A 19,847-nucleotide genomic window follows, 5' to 3' on the forward strand; every position below is an offset into this window, starting at 1 on the left:
TATCTGGAGGCTGTAAGACTCCCCCACCCAATTATGGGGAAAATGAATCTATATTTGTATATACATTTTTCTAAGGAGGAGAGGTCCATGGTGTTCATTATATTCCCTAAGTAGTTCAAGACCAAATCAAGATTAAACACCAACATCCTTGTGGTACAGACTGGTAAACAGAGGCTCGGAGGATTGAGTGATTTATTCCAGGTCACTCAGCTTATAACTGACAAGGAGGGGTGCTTCCACAGTGCATCCTGTTAGGGCGTCTCACTAGTCCCATGATTCCCAGTCAGCCTCAGGGTCCCAGAGTTGCCCAAGACTGAGAAAAAGGTCGCGGGTGTCTCAAAACAGAGGCCTAAGGCCAATATCCTGAGTCTGGGACTGTCCCAAGAAGGGGCTGGCCAGAAGAAGGGGACCAGCTTTCATCTTTTGGGGTGGCAAAGGGTTTGAGGGGTTGAGTCAAGCACATGGGGTTGTCAGGGTGACCATGGAGAGATTCAGGGCCAGAGTCTGGTTGGGGAGGAGGTTACAGGGAGAAAGATGGGGGGTGAGCTGAGGCTGGGGAAGGGGTTTCTGGCAAGAAAATCTTCCTGGCCCTGTAATGTGGCCCAAGGGTGGGGAATGAGGACCAGCACTGGGGAAGGTCAGCTTGGTGCAGGGTCCTTGGTGCCTGGGGTCACCTTCAGAGAGGCAAGAAAGACATCCAGCCCGTGCCTTGCCATCTCCCCAGTGTCTTCTCACATAACTATGTGGTGCCATTGTAAGCCCTATTTTATGGATGAGGAAACTGAGGCACAGAGGCATCAAGTAATTGGCCAAGGCCAAACAGCTAGCTAGTGACAGAGGCAGAACCAGAGTTCAGGTCTAAGATTGATACTGTGGACCAGACCTGCATCTTTACTATCAGGCCCCTAAAGCAGGGCTGGGCAAATGTATGACAAGTGTGGACCCCAGGTGTGCCTCAAGATTCGGTAGTTACTAGGTCTGGAGAGAAGTGATTGATCAGCAAGCATTGATTCAATCCCCATCGTGGGCATAGAGATGGCTGCAGCTACTTCTCAGAGATTGTTGTTGCATCCTTTCTGGAGAGGTGACGTCTGTGAATTTTATTCTTTTCCCTTCTCCAGATTCTTGTCTTCTGCAGAAGAGGAGGGAGAAGACTGGGGTGGGGGTAGCTATAGGGACAGGATGGCAGAGCAGGTCCTGGCTCCTGGCACATCAGGGGGCTTTGCTTTTGCCCTTCACAGCTGCCTTCTGGCTGGTCTCTGAGCCTGTCCCTCCTGGGTCAAGTGAATGCTCAGCCTAAGTCTTTTGCCACATGGATGGTGGCAAGGAGACAGGTATGTTCTGTCATGTGCGCACAAACAGCTTCCTCAGCACTTTTATTAATAATTCAGCCCGTGCTGAGGGAGTTGGGGGGGGGTACAGGAGCCGTGGGGGACAGCAGCATTGGAGATCATATCAGGTAGAGGCCAGAGGGAAACCCAGGAGCTCTGCCTCCCAGCTGTGGCCTAGCAACACAGCCAGGTGGCCTCAGGGGCCCTGTTTAGAAGAGTGCAGGCCAGGCGGGCATCTGCTCCTGAGGGAAAGAACGTCCCTCCCTCTTTTGAGTCCCTCCTGAAGCTGATCCAGAACACCTGGGCCCTGATTACAGCACCAGATTGGAAACAGGCCTGAGGGGTCCACAGCATGCAATGTAGCAGTCTTTGAGGAGCCAGGTGCTGCCAGCATTTCCTGCCACGTCATGGAACCCAGGACACAGGGGCCAGCATCACAGAATGAGAGGGCCTCTCTGGGCCCCCCACTATGGGGGTTGGGAAGGGAGAGGCAGAACACCAAAAGCCCAGGCCCTCACGTGTGAAGGACAGGACCTGAGGGCAGGACAGAGATGATTCACACCCTCTGAGGACCTGCTCACTCCCTCAGATTTCATTTCCTGCCTGTGCTCAGTCCCCCATGAGTGCTCAGGAGACAGAACATACGGTTGGCTTGGCTTTCATTGATGCTCCAGCAGGAAAGAGTAGCTTTCAAATGCAGCAGAGTGGTTCGAGGTTAGACATTTGGAAGAACTTCCCCGAAAGGCAAAACATGGACATGGGGAATATGCGGTGTTTCTGTTAAGGATAAATAAATAACAATAATGGTATTTAATATCCATCAATTCTATGCTCCACGTATCATTTTAAGTGCTTTAGTTGTATCATCTCATTTAATCTTTATAATAGGAGAAGGAAAGAGGTGCTATTATTATCTCCATTGTATGGATGAGGAAACTAAAGCCCAGAGGTGTGAAGTAGTCTGCCCATGTCACATAGCTATGAATGAGAGAACCACACAAATCTATATTCTTTACTCTTTCCGATGACTCTGCATCCCCTAGACAAAGTGACTGAGGCCCATAGAAGAATGTCTTCAAAGCTTTTACTGTGTCAGTGATACAGGAAATAAAAACCCACCCAAGATTCTCAGTGCCCCAGAGCCTCCGTTTCCAAAACAGTATCTCATGGGGTTTACCTGGTATGTCTGAAGGACAGTCCAGCTCTGACATTCTTTTTTTTTTTTTTTTAATTATTATTATTATTATTTTTTAATTTATTGGGGAAAGGGAACAGGACTTCATTGGGAAACAGTGTGTACTTCCAGGACTTTTTTCCAAGTCAAGTTGTTGTCCTTTCGATCTTAACTGTGGAGGGTGTCGTTCAGCTTCAAGTTGTTGTCCTTTCAGTCTTAGTTGTGGAGGGCGCAGCTCAGCTCCAGGTCCAGCTGCCGTTGCTAGTAGCAGGGGGCGCTGCCCACCATCCCTTGCAGGACTCGAGGAATTGAACTGGCAACCTTGTGGTTGAGAGCCCACTGGCCCATGTGGGAATCGAACCGGCAGCCTTCGGAGTTAGGAGCACGGAGCTCTAACCGCCTGAGCCACTGGGCCGGCCCCCAGCTCTGACATTCTTGAACAATGGTTGTCTAATGCCTGCTGGGAGTGAATGAGATTGGGATTTTTATTTTTGTAAGGGACAGGTTGTAAGCAGTTGGAGGGGAGCAACGATGGGTCTTCTCATGAATCTCACAGGCTGGGAGTCAGGACCAAGGACTCTGCTCCTGGCTCTCTCATCAGCTCCCTGGGCTGTTAGTTCGGGGCCTTTATCTCCTTGGATCAGTTCGTTTCCCTCTACAGGCTGTGTCTTCACCATCTGTCACCTGAGGGGTGGCCTAGGCTATCTCTCAGCTGTCCTCTTCCCTTCCAACTCTGAAAAACTCCATGATTCTAAATACTTAGAAAGATCTGTTGAGTTGCAGTGATGAATTCTGTCCCTCTCTGGACGCTCAGGTTGATGGGTGGGGAGATTCCTGAACAGGGAACCTCTCTGTGTGGTGCCCATTAATGGGGATGCATGGGTGAGGAGATGGAAAGGGTGGGGGAAGGTGTACACTATTTGCTCTTTACTAGGGCAATGGGAGAGGTAGCTGGGGAGGGAGCGGGAACAAGACAGGCTGGAGATTCCGAGGTACAAGCCTGTTGGCTTGGCTTTCTGGGGTTTGCCAAAAAGGGGTGTGTGGATAGCTCCTGGATTATTGGCTGCATGTGGGTATATGAAAGGTCATGGCCCTTGACCAGGGGATGAGGGCTGAGATGTCTGGCCACTGAGGAATAGTGGGCTAGAACATTTTAAAAAATGCCTTTTTTTCCCCTTCCATTTTTAATTAGAACATTCAATCCAAGGAAATCTGTTCTCTACCGGAACAGTCTTCATGGAGATTTGCTTGGAGGAATTTCCTTATCTGTTTCTCAACCGGAAAAGCTGTGGGTGGAGGGGTGTGTGTGTGTGTGTGTCTGTGTGTCTGTGATAGGCTCCATGTGAGTTCAAGGGGATGGTGTGTGTGTGTGTGTGTGTGTGTGTGTGTGTGTGTGTTGGGGACTTGGGGTGGAGATTTGTCCCTGTGGGTGCTGGCTGCTTGCTGCGCTGTGGGAAGGTGGAGGTGTAGCTGGAGATGAGCTATGCAGTATAAAAATCAGTTAAGTGAATTTCTCAAGGTAGGGGTAGGAAACCTTGACTCTGGAAAGCCTGCCTCACCTGAACTTCATTCCCAGTGCAGGGGAGGGACGCTGTGGCAGGCCTAGGATTATACCCTCCTGCCAACCCGCTTCAGTTCAGGGTAGGGGTAGGCCCTGTGCTGTGTGACCCTTCAGTGTCTGTATCTCCTTGTGTGGGAGGTGTGTTTGTGTGCCTGTGTGTATTTGGGGTGGGGAGCAGTGTCATTGATTAGGTGTGTAGGTGTGTGCAGGGAAGGCTCTGTACCTGAAACCACCGATGGGTTGGTTCCAGGCCTTTCAAATGCTTGAGAGAAGGGCCTCTTCTCTCCCCTGCCACAGAGTTAAACAGTTCCGATTCGGTAGAGAAAGAAGAATTAGGGTTCACCTGATTTGGACTAAGCTGATCTGACAGATGGGTACAGAGAGCTCCAAGGTTGAAAGGGCAAGGAGGGATTTTCTTCCTACCTACTGAAGCACTGGGGTCAAGGAAGGGGAGCAGTGGAGAAGCCAGCCATGTGAGAGAGGGATGAGCACAGGCTGTAAAGTCTGTTTTCTTCTTTTGTGGGACTGGATTAAGTAGGGCGGGTCACTAGGTCTAGTCCCCCACTGAGGTGGCAATCCTAGACTTTTTGGCTCTATTTGTGTGCAAGCTTGAGGATGGCCGGGGTAGCCGATCCAGTCTCAGCCTGGCAAAAAAAACTCCATTCCTGGTTTTTACACACACCAGCCCGTCTCCCCGAGACCATCTTGTTATCGAGTCCCGAGCTGACGCCCTCGAGCCACCACCAAGTGGAAAACATGGACTGGAGTTCCACGCCTTTGGAAGCGGAGTCAATGAGCACCTCGGAGGAGGTGGCGGACTCTGAGGTCTTGCCGGGTTCGAAGCCGCTGTCATCAGGAGCGCACGGGCCGAGGGGATCGCGCAGTGAGGCGAGACCTGCAGACTCGAAGAGCCCAGCTGGAGGGCGCCGTGCCCTCCCCGCGGGAGCTGCGGGCGGGCGGGGCGCGGGGCTGTGGCGGTGCCCTCGGGGCGGCTCCTGGCGGCGGCGGGCGCGGGCTGCAGTGCGGCGCGCGGCCGGCAGCGGGCAGCAGCGGGTGCAGGCTGTGGCGGCGGTGGTGGCCGCGGCGCTCGGCAGCGGGCGGGCGGCGCCGGCGGAGCCCCGAGCGCGCTCACACACGCGCTCACACACACACACACACACATACACACGGCCTCGTACACACACACTCACACACGCTCCGGCGCGCACACGCAGCGCCTAGGCCGGAGGGAGGAGGCTCGGCGGCGGCAGCAGCAGCGACAGCGGCAGCGTGCTCCGCGGGCAGGCGGGAGGGCTGGCGGGCGGCCCCTGCTCCCCCGCTCCGCGGCTCGCTGCAGCCCGCACGGCCCCAGCCCTCGGACCCGCCCCCGGGGGTCGCCCGGCCCCATGCCCTGCAGCCGCGGCGGAGCAGCGCGCGGCCGCGGGCGGCTCTGAGGAGCCCGGAAGGAGCCGGCGACGAGGGGACCATGTACCGGGACCCGGAGGCGGCCAGCCCAGGTAAGCGCGGCCCCGCGCGGGCTGGGGCGCCCCGCACCGGCGGGCCGGACGGCGGCAGCGCCGGGCGCCCTCTCGGAGCCCTAGCCCGGGGCTGCTGTTCGCCAGAGCCGCGCAGACTGCCCCCCGCCGGGGTCATCCCAGCCCCGGGGCGCGGGCTTGAGCAGCAGCGGCTCAGACCCCGGTCCCCCGCAGTCAGGGCACTGCCAGGCTGGATGCCCGGTGCCAGCTTCGCAGTGTCCCCACAAGGGCTTCCTCCCCCCGCCCCTAGCAGCCCAAGGACAACGTGTTTGGTGGAGCGAGCAGCCGCTGCCCCCGCAGGAGCCGGGCAGTGCCTTCAGAGGCATCCCCGGGTCCCCAGCACCAGTGCCCCGAGGGTGCCAGCGCTGGGGGACCCCGGGACAAGGATCCGGGCAGCTTTGGGCCAAGGTTGTGGGCACAGGGGAGTGGAGTGACATCGGCGGTGCCAACTGAATTGAGAGGGTGCCAGGGGGCAAGTGGGAATCTGGTGCAGCAGCAGGGGAGGGGGCTTGGGCAAGGACCGCAGGAGCGTTGAGGAGGAGTACCTACCGGGAAAGCGCGGAGATTGATGGGGGTGGGGGTGCTAGGGGAATTTTCTCCTGGACTTGGGGAGGGGGAAAGCCAAGAACCCCAAACTCACTCCAGTCCTGTCCAGGGAAGGGGGGGAGGGGCTGTGCTCCTTTGCATTTCTCTGGAGCCGGAGCTGGGGAGTGGCCTGGAGCCCACGTCTGCTCAGCATCCTGGCGTCCTCAGAGCCAAGCCAGGAACCTTTCCTCCTTCCTCGGGCAATTGCTCTGCCATTTCCTCCTTGGCTTACGACACCTCCTCACCTCCTCTCGCAGTGCCCACCTGTAGGCAGGTCCCCTGCCTTTCCTGCCGGGCTCAGTCTTACTTACCTCCCACCTGGGGTGCCCCACCCCAGGCCCAGCACCTCAGGCTGCCAGTTCTGGCAGCCGGGTCTCAGTTTCTGGGTTTCTCTCTGATGCTAAAAGCATGACACCCCAGCCTGAGGACTTGCGCCCAAATGAGAGCCTTTGGGTGTACTGCTGCTGATATCCTGGGGGCAAAGGTGTTGCAGGGAGGGAACGGGTCTAAGACCCTCCACAGAAGGGGCTAGAGCCCCAAGGCTTTTGAGGGCAGTCCAGTGGGCGCCCACTTTGCACTTTCCCTCTGGGGCAGCCTCAACTTGTCCCTGACTCCTGAAAAGTCTGCTCTCACTCCCATCACGTCACTGCAGCCCAACAGTGAAGGGGACCTACTGGTGCCAGGCATTGCACTCAGTGCTTGGGCATAAGGGTGAAAGAGACTCAGTCTCCCTCTCTAGAATCTCATGCCTATCTATGAATGTCCTCTAGGTGATTGCTGAAGGGACATTACTTTTGGAGACCCCTCCCTTCATCTGTCTGGACCCAGGTCACCTACGCTGGCAATTTCCCCCAAAGGGCTGCCAGCTTCCAGCACTTGGACCAAGGGCAGAGGCATTCTCCTGCTTGGATCCCCTTCTCAGAAGCCAATAGCTTACTTAGTTCAGAGACCAGCTCTGGGATATGAAGATGGAGGGGGGAGGCAGTAAGGACGCTCCCCTCCCCCTGTGTGGCCAGGCTGGCAGCTGTCCCTCTCCTGTTAGGCCAGTGGCCTGGGACTGTGCCCTTGTCCTCTCTCCCCCGCTTCCTTTTCAGCCCCGGGCACCGTGACATCACCCCTCCTCCAAGCACCTCTACCTTCTCCATGGAGGCCAAGTTGACGTGCTTGGCATCTCCTGGGCAAAGGGCCTGGAATCCAGTGCTGGAAGCCCCTAGACCTCTCCCTCTCCTCCCTCCTCGAATAGGCCTCCCTGTCTGGGGTGGATGCCTGTCTTGCCCACTCCCACTACAGCTGCAGGGCCCACCAGTGCCATGGCAGGGGCAGCTCTGGGAAACAGGCTGGCCTGAGGGCTACTTCTCTCTGGTGTGGGCACTGGGCTGGGTGGGGTCTGTCGTAGGCTGCAGACAGCAGAGTCTCCTTTTGCTCCTAGTCCGCTGGGGATCTCTGAGGAGCCAGAGACCTCACTCTGGCCTCTGTGCCCCCTGGCATCCCTGCCCACCTCCTATAACTCCTACAGCTACAGGCTAGACTTTCCCTCCCCCCCAGCTCACCCCAGGCCCCCCAGACTCTGCTCCCCCAGCCATGTGTGCCCCCATTTCTGTTCCCCCATCTTTCCTTTGTCTGGCACCAGGTGGGAGTGAGATATGCAAATTGTTCAGGCCAGCCCCTCTGGTCCCCCAGGGGCCGGTACCTTTTACATCCTAACCCCTTCATCCACTCCCAGGAACACCTGTGGCCCAATCCTTTAAATTTTTTTAATTTCCTGTCCTCTCCTGCTCCCCCATGTCCCAGGCTAGTTCCAGGGGGACCCTGCACCACCCCCCACCCTCATGCCACTCACTCTACAAGTCCCCATAGGGCTCAGCCTACTGCTAAGACCCTTACCCGACAGGACAGGCAACAGATATATTTCCCTCTCCACTTGGGCCCCTGGCCCCCGGGAAGAACCCTCTCAGATCAAGGCTGAAGCAAGGGACTATGGGAAAAAGCTGGCGCCCAGTGAAGAATGAAGACCCCCATTGGCTTCTGCTCCAAACTGCGCCCAGCCTCCCTCAACCAGGCCTGCAAACTCACCTCTGCCCCTTCCTCTAGGCACTGGGCCCTCTCCCTGCCTTTAGCCTTCATCCTCTGTTCCTCCCGAAGCTGGCCTGTCCAGGCCTTTCTGTGTCCCTCTGTGCCTGTCCCCAGCCTGGGCAGGGCCTCAGCAGGCCTGCAGGTGTCAGCGTTGCAGTGGGCAGGCAGGACGGCAGCAGGGAAGGAGGGAGGGAGAGGTGACCTTGCGGTGAGCCGAGTGAGCAGGGCCAGAGAGGGAAAGTCTGGGCCTGTGCAGCAGTGTGGGGAGAGAAGTCAGGTCCGAAGGCTGCCTGCCCTGCCCCAGCCTCTTCCAGCTTGTCCCCGGGAATAGCAGTGCTTGAGGTCTCATCTGTTCCACCTGTTAGTGGGCTCTGTCCCCTACAGCAACTCTTTTGGACAGGTCATTCCTGTCCATAGGGAGTATGGGGGGGGCACACTGCATGGGTCAGGGGGCCTTGGCAGGGTAGGTTCTCTCAAGGCGGAAGGATCTACAACATTGCCCAGGCGACTGGGCACCCACTGGGCACAAGTTAGGGGCAGTGGGTGAGGTGTGGGGCAGGAATGAGGGGTATGGCTGAAAAGGCAGAACAGGAGTGTGCTCGGAGGGCCACGGGGTTAGGGACCAGGGCTGGGGGACGGGATAGTCCAAGGCCTGACTCTGTGTAACCATGTCACTGACAAAGTCTCCCCACACCGTCATCCACCCGTCCACCCCCCCCCACCCCTCACTTGCTCCATCGGCACAGGCCCAAACCTCCCCGGCCTGCCTGCATCCTGGGCTTGGGTCAGAGTCTGGGACAGAAGATCATATAATCTCCCCACAGTCCATGGCCCAGAGCGGTGCCTGGGGCTGAGCAGGTCTGAAACGCAGGGCGGGCGGCAGGGCTGCTATGGGACTTGGGTGAGGGTAGCCAGTGCTCCCAGGCTGGAGTGTTTCCCATAGAGACAGGACCCCTTGGCCTCGGGTCATGCTGTTCAGTGGCCTTGTGGGGACAGCTTGATCAATGGGTTGGGTGCTCAAGGACTGTGGGATGGTGGGGAGGCAGACAGCCTCAAAGCCCCTCCTAGGTAGTTGGGAAAGAGGGACTAGAACAGGCTGGATGAGGGTGGGAAGACAGAGGCCAGCAGGTGACAGGTGAGGGACAGCTGGAAGGTAGGGGAACAGGTGGGTGTCAGGTGAGCAAAGACAGGCCAGGCCCTGGGCAGCTGGGCCATGCCCCTGGCTGATCCGGAGCTCAGGCCCAAGGGGCCCAGAAGGCAACATACAGTGCCAGTGGGGAACTGTCCTCTTCTTTCCCCTCCAGCCCTGCTACTGCAGAAAGTCTTTCAGGAAGACAGAGGAGGAGTGGGTGGTTCCCCTCCTTTTCCCCCACCCCCACTCCCTGCCCACCCCCTATTCTCTCAGGGACTTTGAATCCTTATTGAATCTGATGGACCGTTTTCAATAACTGCTTCTCCCAGGCGAGTGAGGCCGGAACAGCAGGAAGAGGAGTGATGAAGGGGGACTCCTGGGGGTGGGAGGGAGGAGGCCCCGTCCTGAGCAGGGGACTTGGCTGCAAGAGGAGTCGACTGCACAGCCTCCTCAGAGGCACTGAGGCCTCCAGGTGGGCACAGGCAGAGCCCTGCATGGAGCCAGTGCCCTGCTCCATGGGCAGTGCTTGGTAGGTGGCACAGGCAGCTGGTAAGGTCAGCTCTCTCTGTTGGGGCGGTCACTGGCCTGGCCAGGTGCCGGAGCTAGCCTGTGCCAGGCCCAACCCTAGTGCCCGCCTGCCTTGCCAGGGAACCCCAGCCAGTGGTGCCAGGCGGACTGTGCCAGTTCCATGGACATGGAAGTCCCTGACCTTCCAGGCAGCAGGGGCAAACTTGCTGGGCCCTGTCCAACTTGTGTCTGGAGGGCAGGGCTTTGGTCTCACCCAGCAAAATTCCCCAAGGGTTGAAACAGTTGGCAGACAGCATGGGACCTGTGGAAGGGGCTGGACGGCGCCCAGAGCTGGCGCCTGGAATTCTGGACCCAGTTGGTTGGAAGGTGGGCTGGCACATCAGGCCTGTGCTGGGGCGGGGGGTGCGGGGGTCCCCTACAGCTTCCACCTGGAAGGCCCCTTGGAAGAGGTGTGTCACCTGTGGGGCTGGGCTCAGAGCCAACAGGTACCGTGGTTGTGTGTGGGGTGGAAAGGGAGGGTACGGGTCAGTGGGGAGAAGCACTGCTGTGTGTGTACCTACATGCCGTGCAGCGCGGGTGGCAGCTGAACGGCTGCCGTAATAGCTGCGCTCATCTGAGTGCCGTGCCCGCTGTAAACAGCAGCTAATGAGTGTATTTGTAGCGAGGTGCATGGAGGTGCTCGGAGGTGCGCAGGGAGCTGTGACGGGAAGCGTTGGGGGAGGGCACCTGCCCAGCCCTGGGGACCTGTACCCAGCCAGGCGGGGCCTGTGCCCTCCAGGGACCCTGCCTGCCCCTTGCCACACCCTCCCACCTGCCAGCTCGGCGGCCTGTGAGGCCTCCATCTGCTAGGAGCAGGGCTTCACCTGTCTGCGCGGCATGCACAGGTGTGGACGTGGGGCGTTAGAGCTTTGATGTGTACAAATACAGGCATTTCCACGACTGTGCGTGGGTCAGTCAGCATGCGTGTGTTTGTGTGTGCCTGTGTCTGGGTCTAACTAGGCACATGTCTGTTTGTGACTATGTCTGATTCTGTGCATGTATTATGCACCCCTCCCTCAGAACCTGAGAGGAAGACTGCCCCCCCCACCCCCATCGTGGTAGCGGCCCTGTTCCTTCAGTGCCCTTCCAGGAATGCAGGAAGCGCGGGCTGTCAGGCTGGCTGGGGGAGAAAAAGAAGTGACCTGTTCTGCCCATCAGAGGAGACAGGAGGGAGGGGTCTGAGCTGCAGCCCCAGGGGCTCCCATGGTTGCTGCTTGCATCAGAGAAAGGGAAGAACCTGGGGCCTACAGAGCCCAGCAAGCCCTCTGGTTCTGGAGCCCCAGAAGCCCACAGAATGAAAGAGGAGGGGTGCCAAGGGGTCAGTCCTAGCAGGTGGGGGTCTCACAGTGCAGGTGGGTGCAGCGTGCACCCTGCCCCCAGCCAGCGGAGGGTGGTATGGGGTGTGGGAGGCCACAAGGGGCGCCTGCGTGAGGCCCTGCATGAGGGGAGCGGAGGAGAGAGCTGTGTGGCTAATGTGTCCAATTAAATTACTTCAAACCCTGCCACGGCAGCTGCTCCCGGCGGGGCCCTGGGTACAAATTGGATCCGTCTCATTACCACAGGGTGGTGTCAGCGGGGCCAGAGAGCGATGGCCAACTCAGCACACAGAGGGCCCACTCCCACTCTGCCCGTCCTGGACCTGCTGTGCCCCCCTTGAGCATTTGCTCACTCCAGCACTCCTCAGGTTCCCCACTCCACCAGTTTCAAATACTGGGGCTCCCTGCACACCTCTTTACTATCCTGACCCCCATCCCTGGCAGCTCAAGGGCCCCTCTGAGCCCTTATTTACTTTCTCCAGGAATGGGGATTTTGTGCTTTATCGGGAGGCCAGCCTAAGGAAGCCCTCTCAGGTTACCCAACACACCCTGCGGTAATAATAGTGCAATAAAAACAGCAAGTTGTTATTGTGGAGCGCTCAGTATAACCTAAGCAGTTACGTATGAGCAGCAGGTGGTGGCTTGCTTAAGCTGGGTCTCTAGGGTCAAACAGCTGTCCGAATCCTGGCAGAGACACTTGCTGCTGTGTCCCTGGAGCAAGTTAGTTCACCACTGTGGCCTCAGTTTCCTCCTCTGTTAAATGGGTATGAGGATGGTTCTGACCTCTCATGGGGTTGGAGGATGAGGCAAGAGAAGGTGGGAAATGTCTTGCAGAGAGCCCAACATATAGTAAGCACTCAGCCAACAGCAGCTGTTATCAGCGTTACCTGCTCCAAGTGATTGATGTGTGGGATGAAGGTTCCAGAAACTCCGAGGAGGACATGCTCCTGCTTCAGCCGTGGTGGAGAAGTAGAGGAGGGCTCCTTCTAGGCGGTGTCAGTCAGTTACCATCAGAACAGCCGGAGGGGGAACTTGCAGTTAGAAGTCAGTGTGGGATTCCAGTCATACTACAGACCCAGGAGCGTGAGCTTTGGGTCCAGGGCCTTGGGTCTTGAGGAAGAATAAGAGTTTGCCATGTCAGGTGAGCAAGCCAGGGTGAGGCATCCGGTGTGGTGGGAACAGCACACACGACGGCCTAGAGGTATGACAAGTCTTGGTCAGTTGAGGCAGCAGTGAGTGCTTGAATGTGGCTGGAAGGGAGGCGTTGGGGGCACAGTTGTAGGAGTTAAGGCTTAGGAAAGGTCGGACGGGCCGGGTTATGAAGGTCCTGGCCTTCTGAAACAGGAAAACGCGATTTTTTAAAAAAATTAGAACCATGGAGAGCCATGGATGGCTTCCAAGCAGATCTCTATAAAGAACTTTAGTGCTGAGGCAGTGTGGAGGCTCTCACCTGGCTGAGCCCCAGGCACCCACTCCAGGAGGTCTGCAGTGTCCAGCCAGACTGGGGTTCTGCCCTTCAAAAGCTGGTGGTAGGTAATGGGCAGTCAAGGGGGCAGCCTGCTACAGATGGGCATGGATGGACACCCCCAGAGTGTTTCCTTGAGGAGCTCAGGTATCATAGAAAGCCTTCCAGGGAGGGATCTAGAACCAAGATAGGCAGGCCCAGGGCCCAGTGGACACAGTTAATACTCCTGAGGATTCCATCTGCACCCCACCCCCCACTGTGGGTATCAGGGCTAGGCCCGGGAGGAGCCACACAGCTCACACTCCAGCAGCCAGGCCTGGAGCTCCAGAGCCAACCTGTTTCCATGGCAACTAGGCGGACCACCCCACCTCCCTGTGCCCATGGCCCTGGTACAGGGGCCCATTCACAGCAGGGCATGGGTACATCCTCCTACTTCTCTAGGGGGTTGTCCCAGAACAAACACCTCACACCTAGTGCTGGCAACACATGCGCTTTTATATTTGGGTCCATGTGCACATAGGATGCGTATGTAAGCCCTGCAACAGGAAGCAGGGAGGCCGAGATGGCCTGCATTGTCTACACACCTTAGCTGGGGACTTGTCTCCCTGGGGAAGAAGGACAGGCAGGCACCCGAGAGCCTGAGGCCAGGATGAGCTGTAGGCCCCATCACAGTAGGGGAAGCAGTTCAAGGAAGGAGCACGTGCGTGCAGGTCACGGAAAGTGGCAAGGGAGAGTCTTCCCAGCAGTGTTTGTGGGTCCTCAGACCACCGTGTTCTTCAGAGACAGCATTTCACTCAATCTTCACAGCAGTCCTGTAAGGGAGATATCATTATCCCTGCAGTACAGAGGGGGAAACAGGCCCAGAGAGGCGGAGTGTCTCACCAGGTCACTCAGTAGAGCAGGGAGGAGTGTCAAGTGAGCCTCACGCCAACGCTAGGTCTTAACCACTGGCTACACTGCCTGCCGCTCCCTTATCCCAGTAGGAGCCGAGCCAGCCTGTCTCTTGGCCCATCACTTGGAAGGCAGTGCTGGGAATTGTTACTGGCTACAGAGCTTGACTCAGAGGCTGTTCCCAGCGCTTCCTCAGTGCTTGAGATGTCCCCTAAAACCTTTGTTCTCAGGTTCCTGGAGTGGGGTGGAGCCTGCTTCCCACCCCGTCTCCTGCCTCTCTACAGGCACCGGGGAAGGATCCTCTCACTCACGGGGAGGCACCCTTTACTCCCTGCTTGGCCATGGAGGAGCCTGATGAATTGGCTGTGTGCCCCCCCAACCCCATTCCTCCCTCTCCAGCCCCCGCCTGGTTGGGGAGGTGCGAAGGGAGCGATTTCACAGCCTGTCAGCTGAGGCCTAAAAATACTCAGAACTCCGAGATGCTTGGGCAGGGGGAGGAGAGAGCAGGGACCAGGGATGGGGTATTGGGGGTGCAATGGTAGCTTGGCCAGAGAAGCCCTCACAATACCACCGTCCTGCTTGGGAGGGATGGACAGAGGTCCCCAGGTCCCCCATCTAGCCCCATATCTGGCAGTGCTAAAGGGGGGCCATCTCTAGGGTCTTGAGAGCTCAGCTCTGGCACTCAGGCCCAAGGCAGGGCTTAGTCTCAGGTAGGAACTGTGGACCCCAGATCCCCCGAGCATCTGGTCAATGCCTCTTTCTCCCTCTCCACCCCCGGGTTGGCTGGCATCTTTGGGCCGTGGGAGCTGGGCCTGTGCCTGCTTCCTTCCTGGAGAAGGTGCCTGCTTCTGTTAGGGGAGAGGCGTGAGGAAGGCAGCATGGATGGGGGTGCCGGCAGGTGTGTGATGTGACGTGTGAGCCACCCAGGCACTAGAGGGGGAGGGGAGAAGGGGTGTGGTGGCTCACATCACGGTCATATGGCTGTGTGCTGAGGTATGGCCCAGGGCCCCCACAAGTCAGCCAGTGCCCAAAACGGGGGACGTGTATGCGTGCTATGGGACCTGCTGGAGTTGACCTGTTCTTGGTGCTCCTAGAATGCTTATGGAAGTGTATGATCGAGCGTGGCTATTCCGAACAGCAACTGGGTGAAGACACAGGAGCAGGTGTGGAAACAAGCATGTGTTGTGTCATACAGACACAGGACGGTGTGTGTGTGCTTCTCTTGTGGACACATGATGGCGTGTGTGCCTGTGCAGATGGATATAAGCAGCCCGCTCTGGGGCACCAAACCGGCTGAGAAAGTCATTTGGGAAATAATGTGGCGTGGCAGCCAGAGTAGGGGCTCTGGATCAAAAGTAATGGGGTTCATATCCCCGATTGTCTGTGTATTGATTAGCTTTGTGATCTTGGGCAAGTTAATTAACCTCTCACTGCCACATTTCTCCATCTGTAAAATGGACACAATAATAGCACCTACTTCAGAGGGCGGCTGGGAGGATGCTAAGAATTAATGAACGTAAACTGCCTAGAACCGGGCATGTTACAGAGTTAGCACCACATGTGTACTAGCTCTTATTACCTGGTCTCCTCCCTTTTGATGATATAGGTAGGAGTCCCAAGTTCAGAGAAGGCAAATGACCTGCCCAATGTCACACAGTAAGTTAGTGGCAGAGCCAGGACTAGAACCCAGACTGCAGTGCCTTAAGACAGGGCTTATTCAAGTCTAGGACCTCCGGACACTGCCCCCCGCCCTTTGGGCCACAAGAAGCCCCACAACACAGGATTGTAACCCTATTGACACCTGGAGCCTAGATACTGCCAGTGCTGGGCTGGGACCTTGGGAACTCAGGAATCTGAACATCGTTAGATAATGGCAGGGGGAGGGGTCCTCAGAATGGGGCCAGCGGTCTGAGTTAGAACCGTGGCGCTGGTCAGCCTGTGCCCTTGGCCAACCACTCAACCCTCCTAAGTCCGTTTCTTCCTTCTGCTGGAATAATAGTAATACATACTTGATAGGGTTATTGTGGAGATTAAATGAGATCCTTCATGTAACACTGAAATACTGTACCTAGTAAGTGCTCAATAATGTCAGCTGTAATTATAACCCATGTGGATGGAACCCAGTGCTCCATAAGTGGTGACTTCTTGTGCTTCCCTTCCGGACCCTGAGTACCCTTGCTCTCTTCCGCCTGTTAGCCCACACTCCACAGGGCTTAAACTCATCAGAGACTGACTTGCTGGTGAGCAAGACCTGTCTTTGTCTCCTGCTAATATTGGCTTTGCCCAGGAGGAAACAGGACTCACCAATGGGACTCAGCCCCTGCGCTCTCTATACCTGGCCTCGTCTCTCACTTGCTACATAACCTTGTACAAGCACCATTTCCTCTCTGGGCCTTGATCCTACCTCGGTAAAGTGGGGAAGCTGGACCGCACAGTCCCAGAGACTTCTGGTCATGTTGCTGTGTGACTTAGGAGGGTCCCTGTCTTAGCCCACTGGAGAGGGTGGCAGGTTGGCAGGAAGAGAGGTGGGTCAGCTGCCCTGGGTGGATGGAGCATCTGGGCCTGAGCCGGCTGGTGGCCTGCCATCATGCCGCCGGTACCTGTGGATGCGTAAGGGGACATGCAGGCCCGACTGGCTGGGCACTGACATTGGGGGAGGCTCAAGGACAATGACGTAGAGAGAGCCCTTCTTGGGGCCCTGGGAGCTGCCACTCCAGCTGTCCCTCCTGCGCTCCCCCCCTTTTCCCCAGGGCTTTCCTCCAGCACTTCCTCCTTCCTCCCTGTCCTTCCTTTCTCCTTCCCCTTCCTGGAGTTTCCCAGTATCTCCCGCTCTCTGCCTCTTCCACTTCTGTAATCTTGACCACTTTCCAGGGTGTTTTCTTCCTTCCTCTCCCTGGGCAGAGGGGAGGTCTCTCCCTCCTCCTCTGTCTCTCTGCTGCCTGTGATTCCTCCTTTTTCCTTCCTACAATATGACACATGTCCTGGTTTCTCTGGATCCTCCTGGCTCCCCCAGCTGCTCCTGAGCCTAGTTCTCTCTCTTACTCTGCATGACATGTCGAGGCTCTTCCAGCCTCCTGTCCCCTGGCTCTCTCCCACTTCAGAGTCCCTCCCTCCCCAGCAGCCCGCCTACCTTCCTCCAGTTCCTTGGGGCTCCTTACTCCTCTACCAGCCCCCACCCTCAAAAGTTTCCTGGCCTCCTTCAGCTGATAGGGCCGACCCAGGCAGTTTCTGTGGCTGGTGCTGCTACCCTGTACCCCTACCCCTGTGACTTGAGAAAAGGGGTCAGCCCAGGGCCCAGGGACTGGCAGCTTTGCCTCCTAATTAGCAGGAAGTAATTGCCTGGAAAAAAAAATTCATTTAGAGTGAGACGTCGAGACTCCAAGTTAGAGCTGAGCCGACTGATGGGCCCTAGGGAGTAGTGGGAGGGAAGTAGCTCAGGTCAGGGGCTCAGGAAGCCCCTCTGGAGATAAAGGCCCTTAGGACCCCCTCCCTGGCTTGCTCCAAAGCCCCCGGCATTGGAGAAGAGGGCAGAGAGCACTGGGCTAGAGTCCCACCGTCTCCATCTGAGTTGCTCCACTACTTACTGTGTGACTTAGGACAAGCCATTTATTCCTTTGAGCCTTAGTTTTCTCTCCTGTAAGATGAGAAGAGGGCCTCAGCATCATGAGGGTTGATTTGGACAGTGGCTGTAAAAGCACTTTGCAGGCTGTAAAGTGCTGTGGGTGTCTCTTCCTCCGTGTGGCTCTCAGCTGAGATGTGAGGATGGTGCACGGATGGGTGGTCTTGGACACACCTAAGGGGCAGCAAGCCTTCTGGAACATGGAAGGATGATGAGGTAGATTCAGCTGACAAAGGCAGACAGAAGTGGTTTCCCATGCCAGTCGCAATACTCACCAGCTGCACCACTCTGAGTGGTCACCTCAGCTCTATGAACCCCACTTTCATCATCTGTAGGATACTGATCATGGTGTTTCCCCTCAGGGGGCTTGTAAGGCTAAATGAGATAATGTTTGCAGAGCTCTTACCACAGTGCTAGGCCTATAGTAAGTGCTCAATAAATGACATTAGCTATAGTATCTACTGTAATTAAAGGCTATTATCTTTACTGCCTGCCTGGATCCAGAGAAGCTGTGATTTTGATTGTTGTCTTCAGGTGGTTTTATTTGTTTTGCTTTTTTTTTTTTTTGGAAGGAGGCGAATTTTTACACCCAGTGAGGCTAATATCAAGCAGTCCCTAGAAACACCAAACAGATCTGCTTCTCAAAGAACCCTCACCTGCGGGGTGGAGGGACAGGAGTAGGCTGCCGCTGTGGCCTTCTCCCCCACACCCCCACTTTTTTCTAGGGAGGGGCTGTGGGCAAGTTTCTTTTTTGGATGGGTGTGAAGTAGGGAGCCTCTGCCCTGGGGGAGGGGTGTTACAGGCCTTTGTGTTCGTCTTGGTCGGACTGGCCCTGTGCTGGGAGAAAAAGTTGTGTTTGTTTAAATGGGTCTACCCCACTCATCTTGGAGGAGGGAGCAGGAAGTTTTGCCTGGTCTGGCTTGGCCACCTGGGTTGAGTCTTCACTGTGTACCAGGCAGCATGGCGGCCCAAGGCTGCCGGATCACGGACAGCCTGGAGCGTGCGTGTCAGTGTTGGGCAGCACTGCAAGCTCAGAGCGCCAGATTGCCCCGGGAGGAGTGAGGGGGCGGCGAGGGGCCAGACCGTCTGCCGCTCCCACCCCCACTCGCCCAGCCCCACCCTGGGGACCTTCTGTGCTCCTGCTCTGAGCGCAGTACCCGCGCCAGCCTCCAGGAGGCAGTGAGGCAGGCTCCTCTTGAGGAAATGGAATATGGCACTTACAGGAGCTGGGAGGCTCTTTTTGTCTCGAGTCGGCCCGCTGACTGGGGTCCTCAGCATCAGAGGACCTCACGGGGTAAAGGGAGCTCTTGAAGTCGGTTGGTTGCTGGCGGGGCTTCATCTTGGGGCTGATCAGGGAGGAATTGACAGAGGAAGGTGGGTCCACTATGATGCAGTCCTGAAAAAGGGTCCAGTCAGTTGGATCCCGCACGTCTGGAGCAATGCAAACGGTGGCCTGGAGGAGTGCTCAGGTCCTGTTTCAGCACCAAGGACAGAGGCAGAGCGCCCGGTAGCTGTTTCAGTACCGTGGATAAAGCTCAGGGAGCCGTGCTTGGTTGCTCTGTCTTAATATTTGCCATGCAAATACCCTAAAATATGGTAGAATAACACCTCCGATAGGGAATCTCAGACACCCTGTATTCTAACGAGGCAATTTAGGACCAGAGAATTGAGTTAGTTGCCTAAGGTCACACAGCCACAGTGACACAATGGGTGGCAGAACTGGACTCAGATCCCCAGTGATCTCTTTCCATCCATCTCTCCCACAACTGGATTCCCATTAGTTATCCCCCTCCTTCCTAAACACCTCTGGGAGCCGCTTCACACTGTGTTGCATCCCTGAGCGCTCTCAAGCTGGCGAAGATTATGTGTACCCCTCCCCCTCCAAAAGCCCAGGTCAAGAGTCTGAATCTCAGGATGGAATATGGCTCCCAACCTTAGGTGAGAGGGTGTCAGGGTAGAACAGGTGCCCTGGCCTGTAAGGAAACCTATGACTTAGGGAGGTAAAATTGAGTCATCAGCTTGAGGAACTCTTAAGTGCCCTGAGATCCTCGAATAAAATATTGCACTCCATTCCCACCCCAGCGTCTTTGCAGCCGTGTATTATTAATAACAGTAAGATGCTGATTTAGGCCAAGGCACAACAATGTATTATTCATGGGAGTAACTAGTGGTCAAGGCCTGCACTTCATCATCACACGTCCCTGATCCTGCCCCTGCTCTACACTCATGGCGGAGAAGCCCTCCATCTGAGTTCCTGCTGCTCTGATGGACGTGATTGTTTTCATGGCTGCCAGGCAGCTCATCAGCTTTGAGATAGGGGTGGCTGGGGAGGATGGAAGGTTCCAGGCTAACTCCTGGCTGGACACCCTTTAACCTGGGCTCCCTGCTCAGAGCTGGCACTTGGCCCTGTTCATCCTAAATGGCTTTGACCCTCATGACTTCCAGATTCAGCAGCTTTCTGGGGTCTGCAGATGGCCTGTCTCCTCCTTCCCTTTTTGGAGGCTGACTACTGAATCCAGATGCACCAGGTTTCCCTAAGCCAGGAATTGTGGGAAGTGGGGGTGGCAGTGGTGAGTGGAGGAGGTCACCGGAGAGAAGATACCCCATCACCTCCATTAA

General features: G+C 56.6%; 1 protein-coding gene across 5 annotated transcripts in view; it reads left to right on the plus strand.

The window, feature by feature from the left end:
* Positions 1–5,228: 5,228 nt before the first annotated feature.
* Positions 5,229–19,847, plus strand: part of SYT7 (synaptotagmin 7) — a 62,511-nt gene continuing 47,892 nt past the window's right edge. The window contains exon 1 of one of the 5 annotated variants that reach the window (XM_033119716.1): positions 5,229–5,562. In XM_033119716.1, the coding sequence (XP_032975607.1) occupies positions 5,532–5,562 (31 nt within the window). In that variant the 5' untranslated portion in view covers positions 5,229–5,531. The remainder of the gene's footprint in view (positions 5,563–19,847) is intronic. The other 4 variants (XM_033119717.1, XM_033119718.1, XM_033119719.1 and 1 more) reach the window with 4 other exon arrangements.

This window comes from Rhinolophus ferrumequinum, chromosome 11, assembly GCF_004115265.2.
Source record: "Rhinolophus ferrumequinum isolate MPI-CBG mRhiFer1 chromosome 11, mRhiFer1_v1.p, whole genome shotgun sequence".
In the NCBI taxonomy this organism is placed as follows: domain Eukaryota; kingdom Metazoa; phylum Chordata; class Mammalia; order Chiroptera; family Rhinolophidae; genus Rhinolophus; species Rhinolophus ferrumequinum.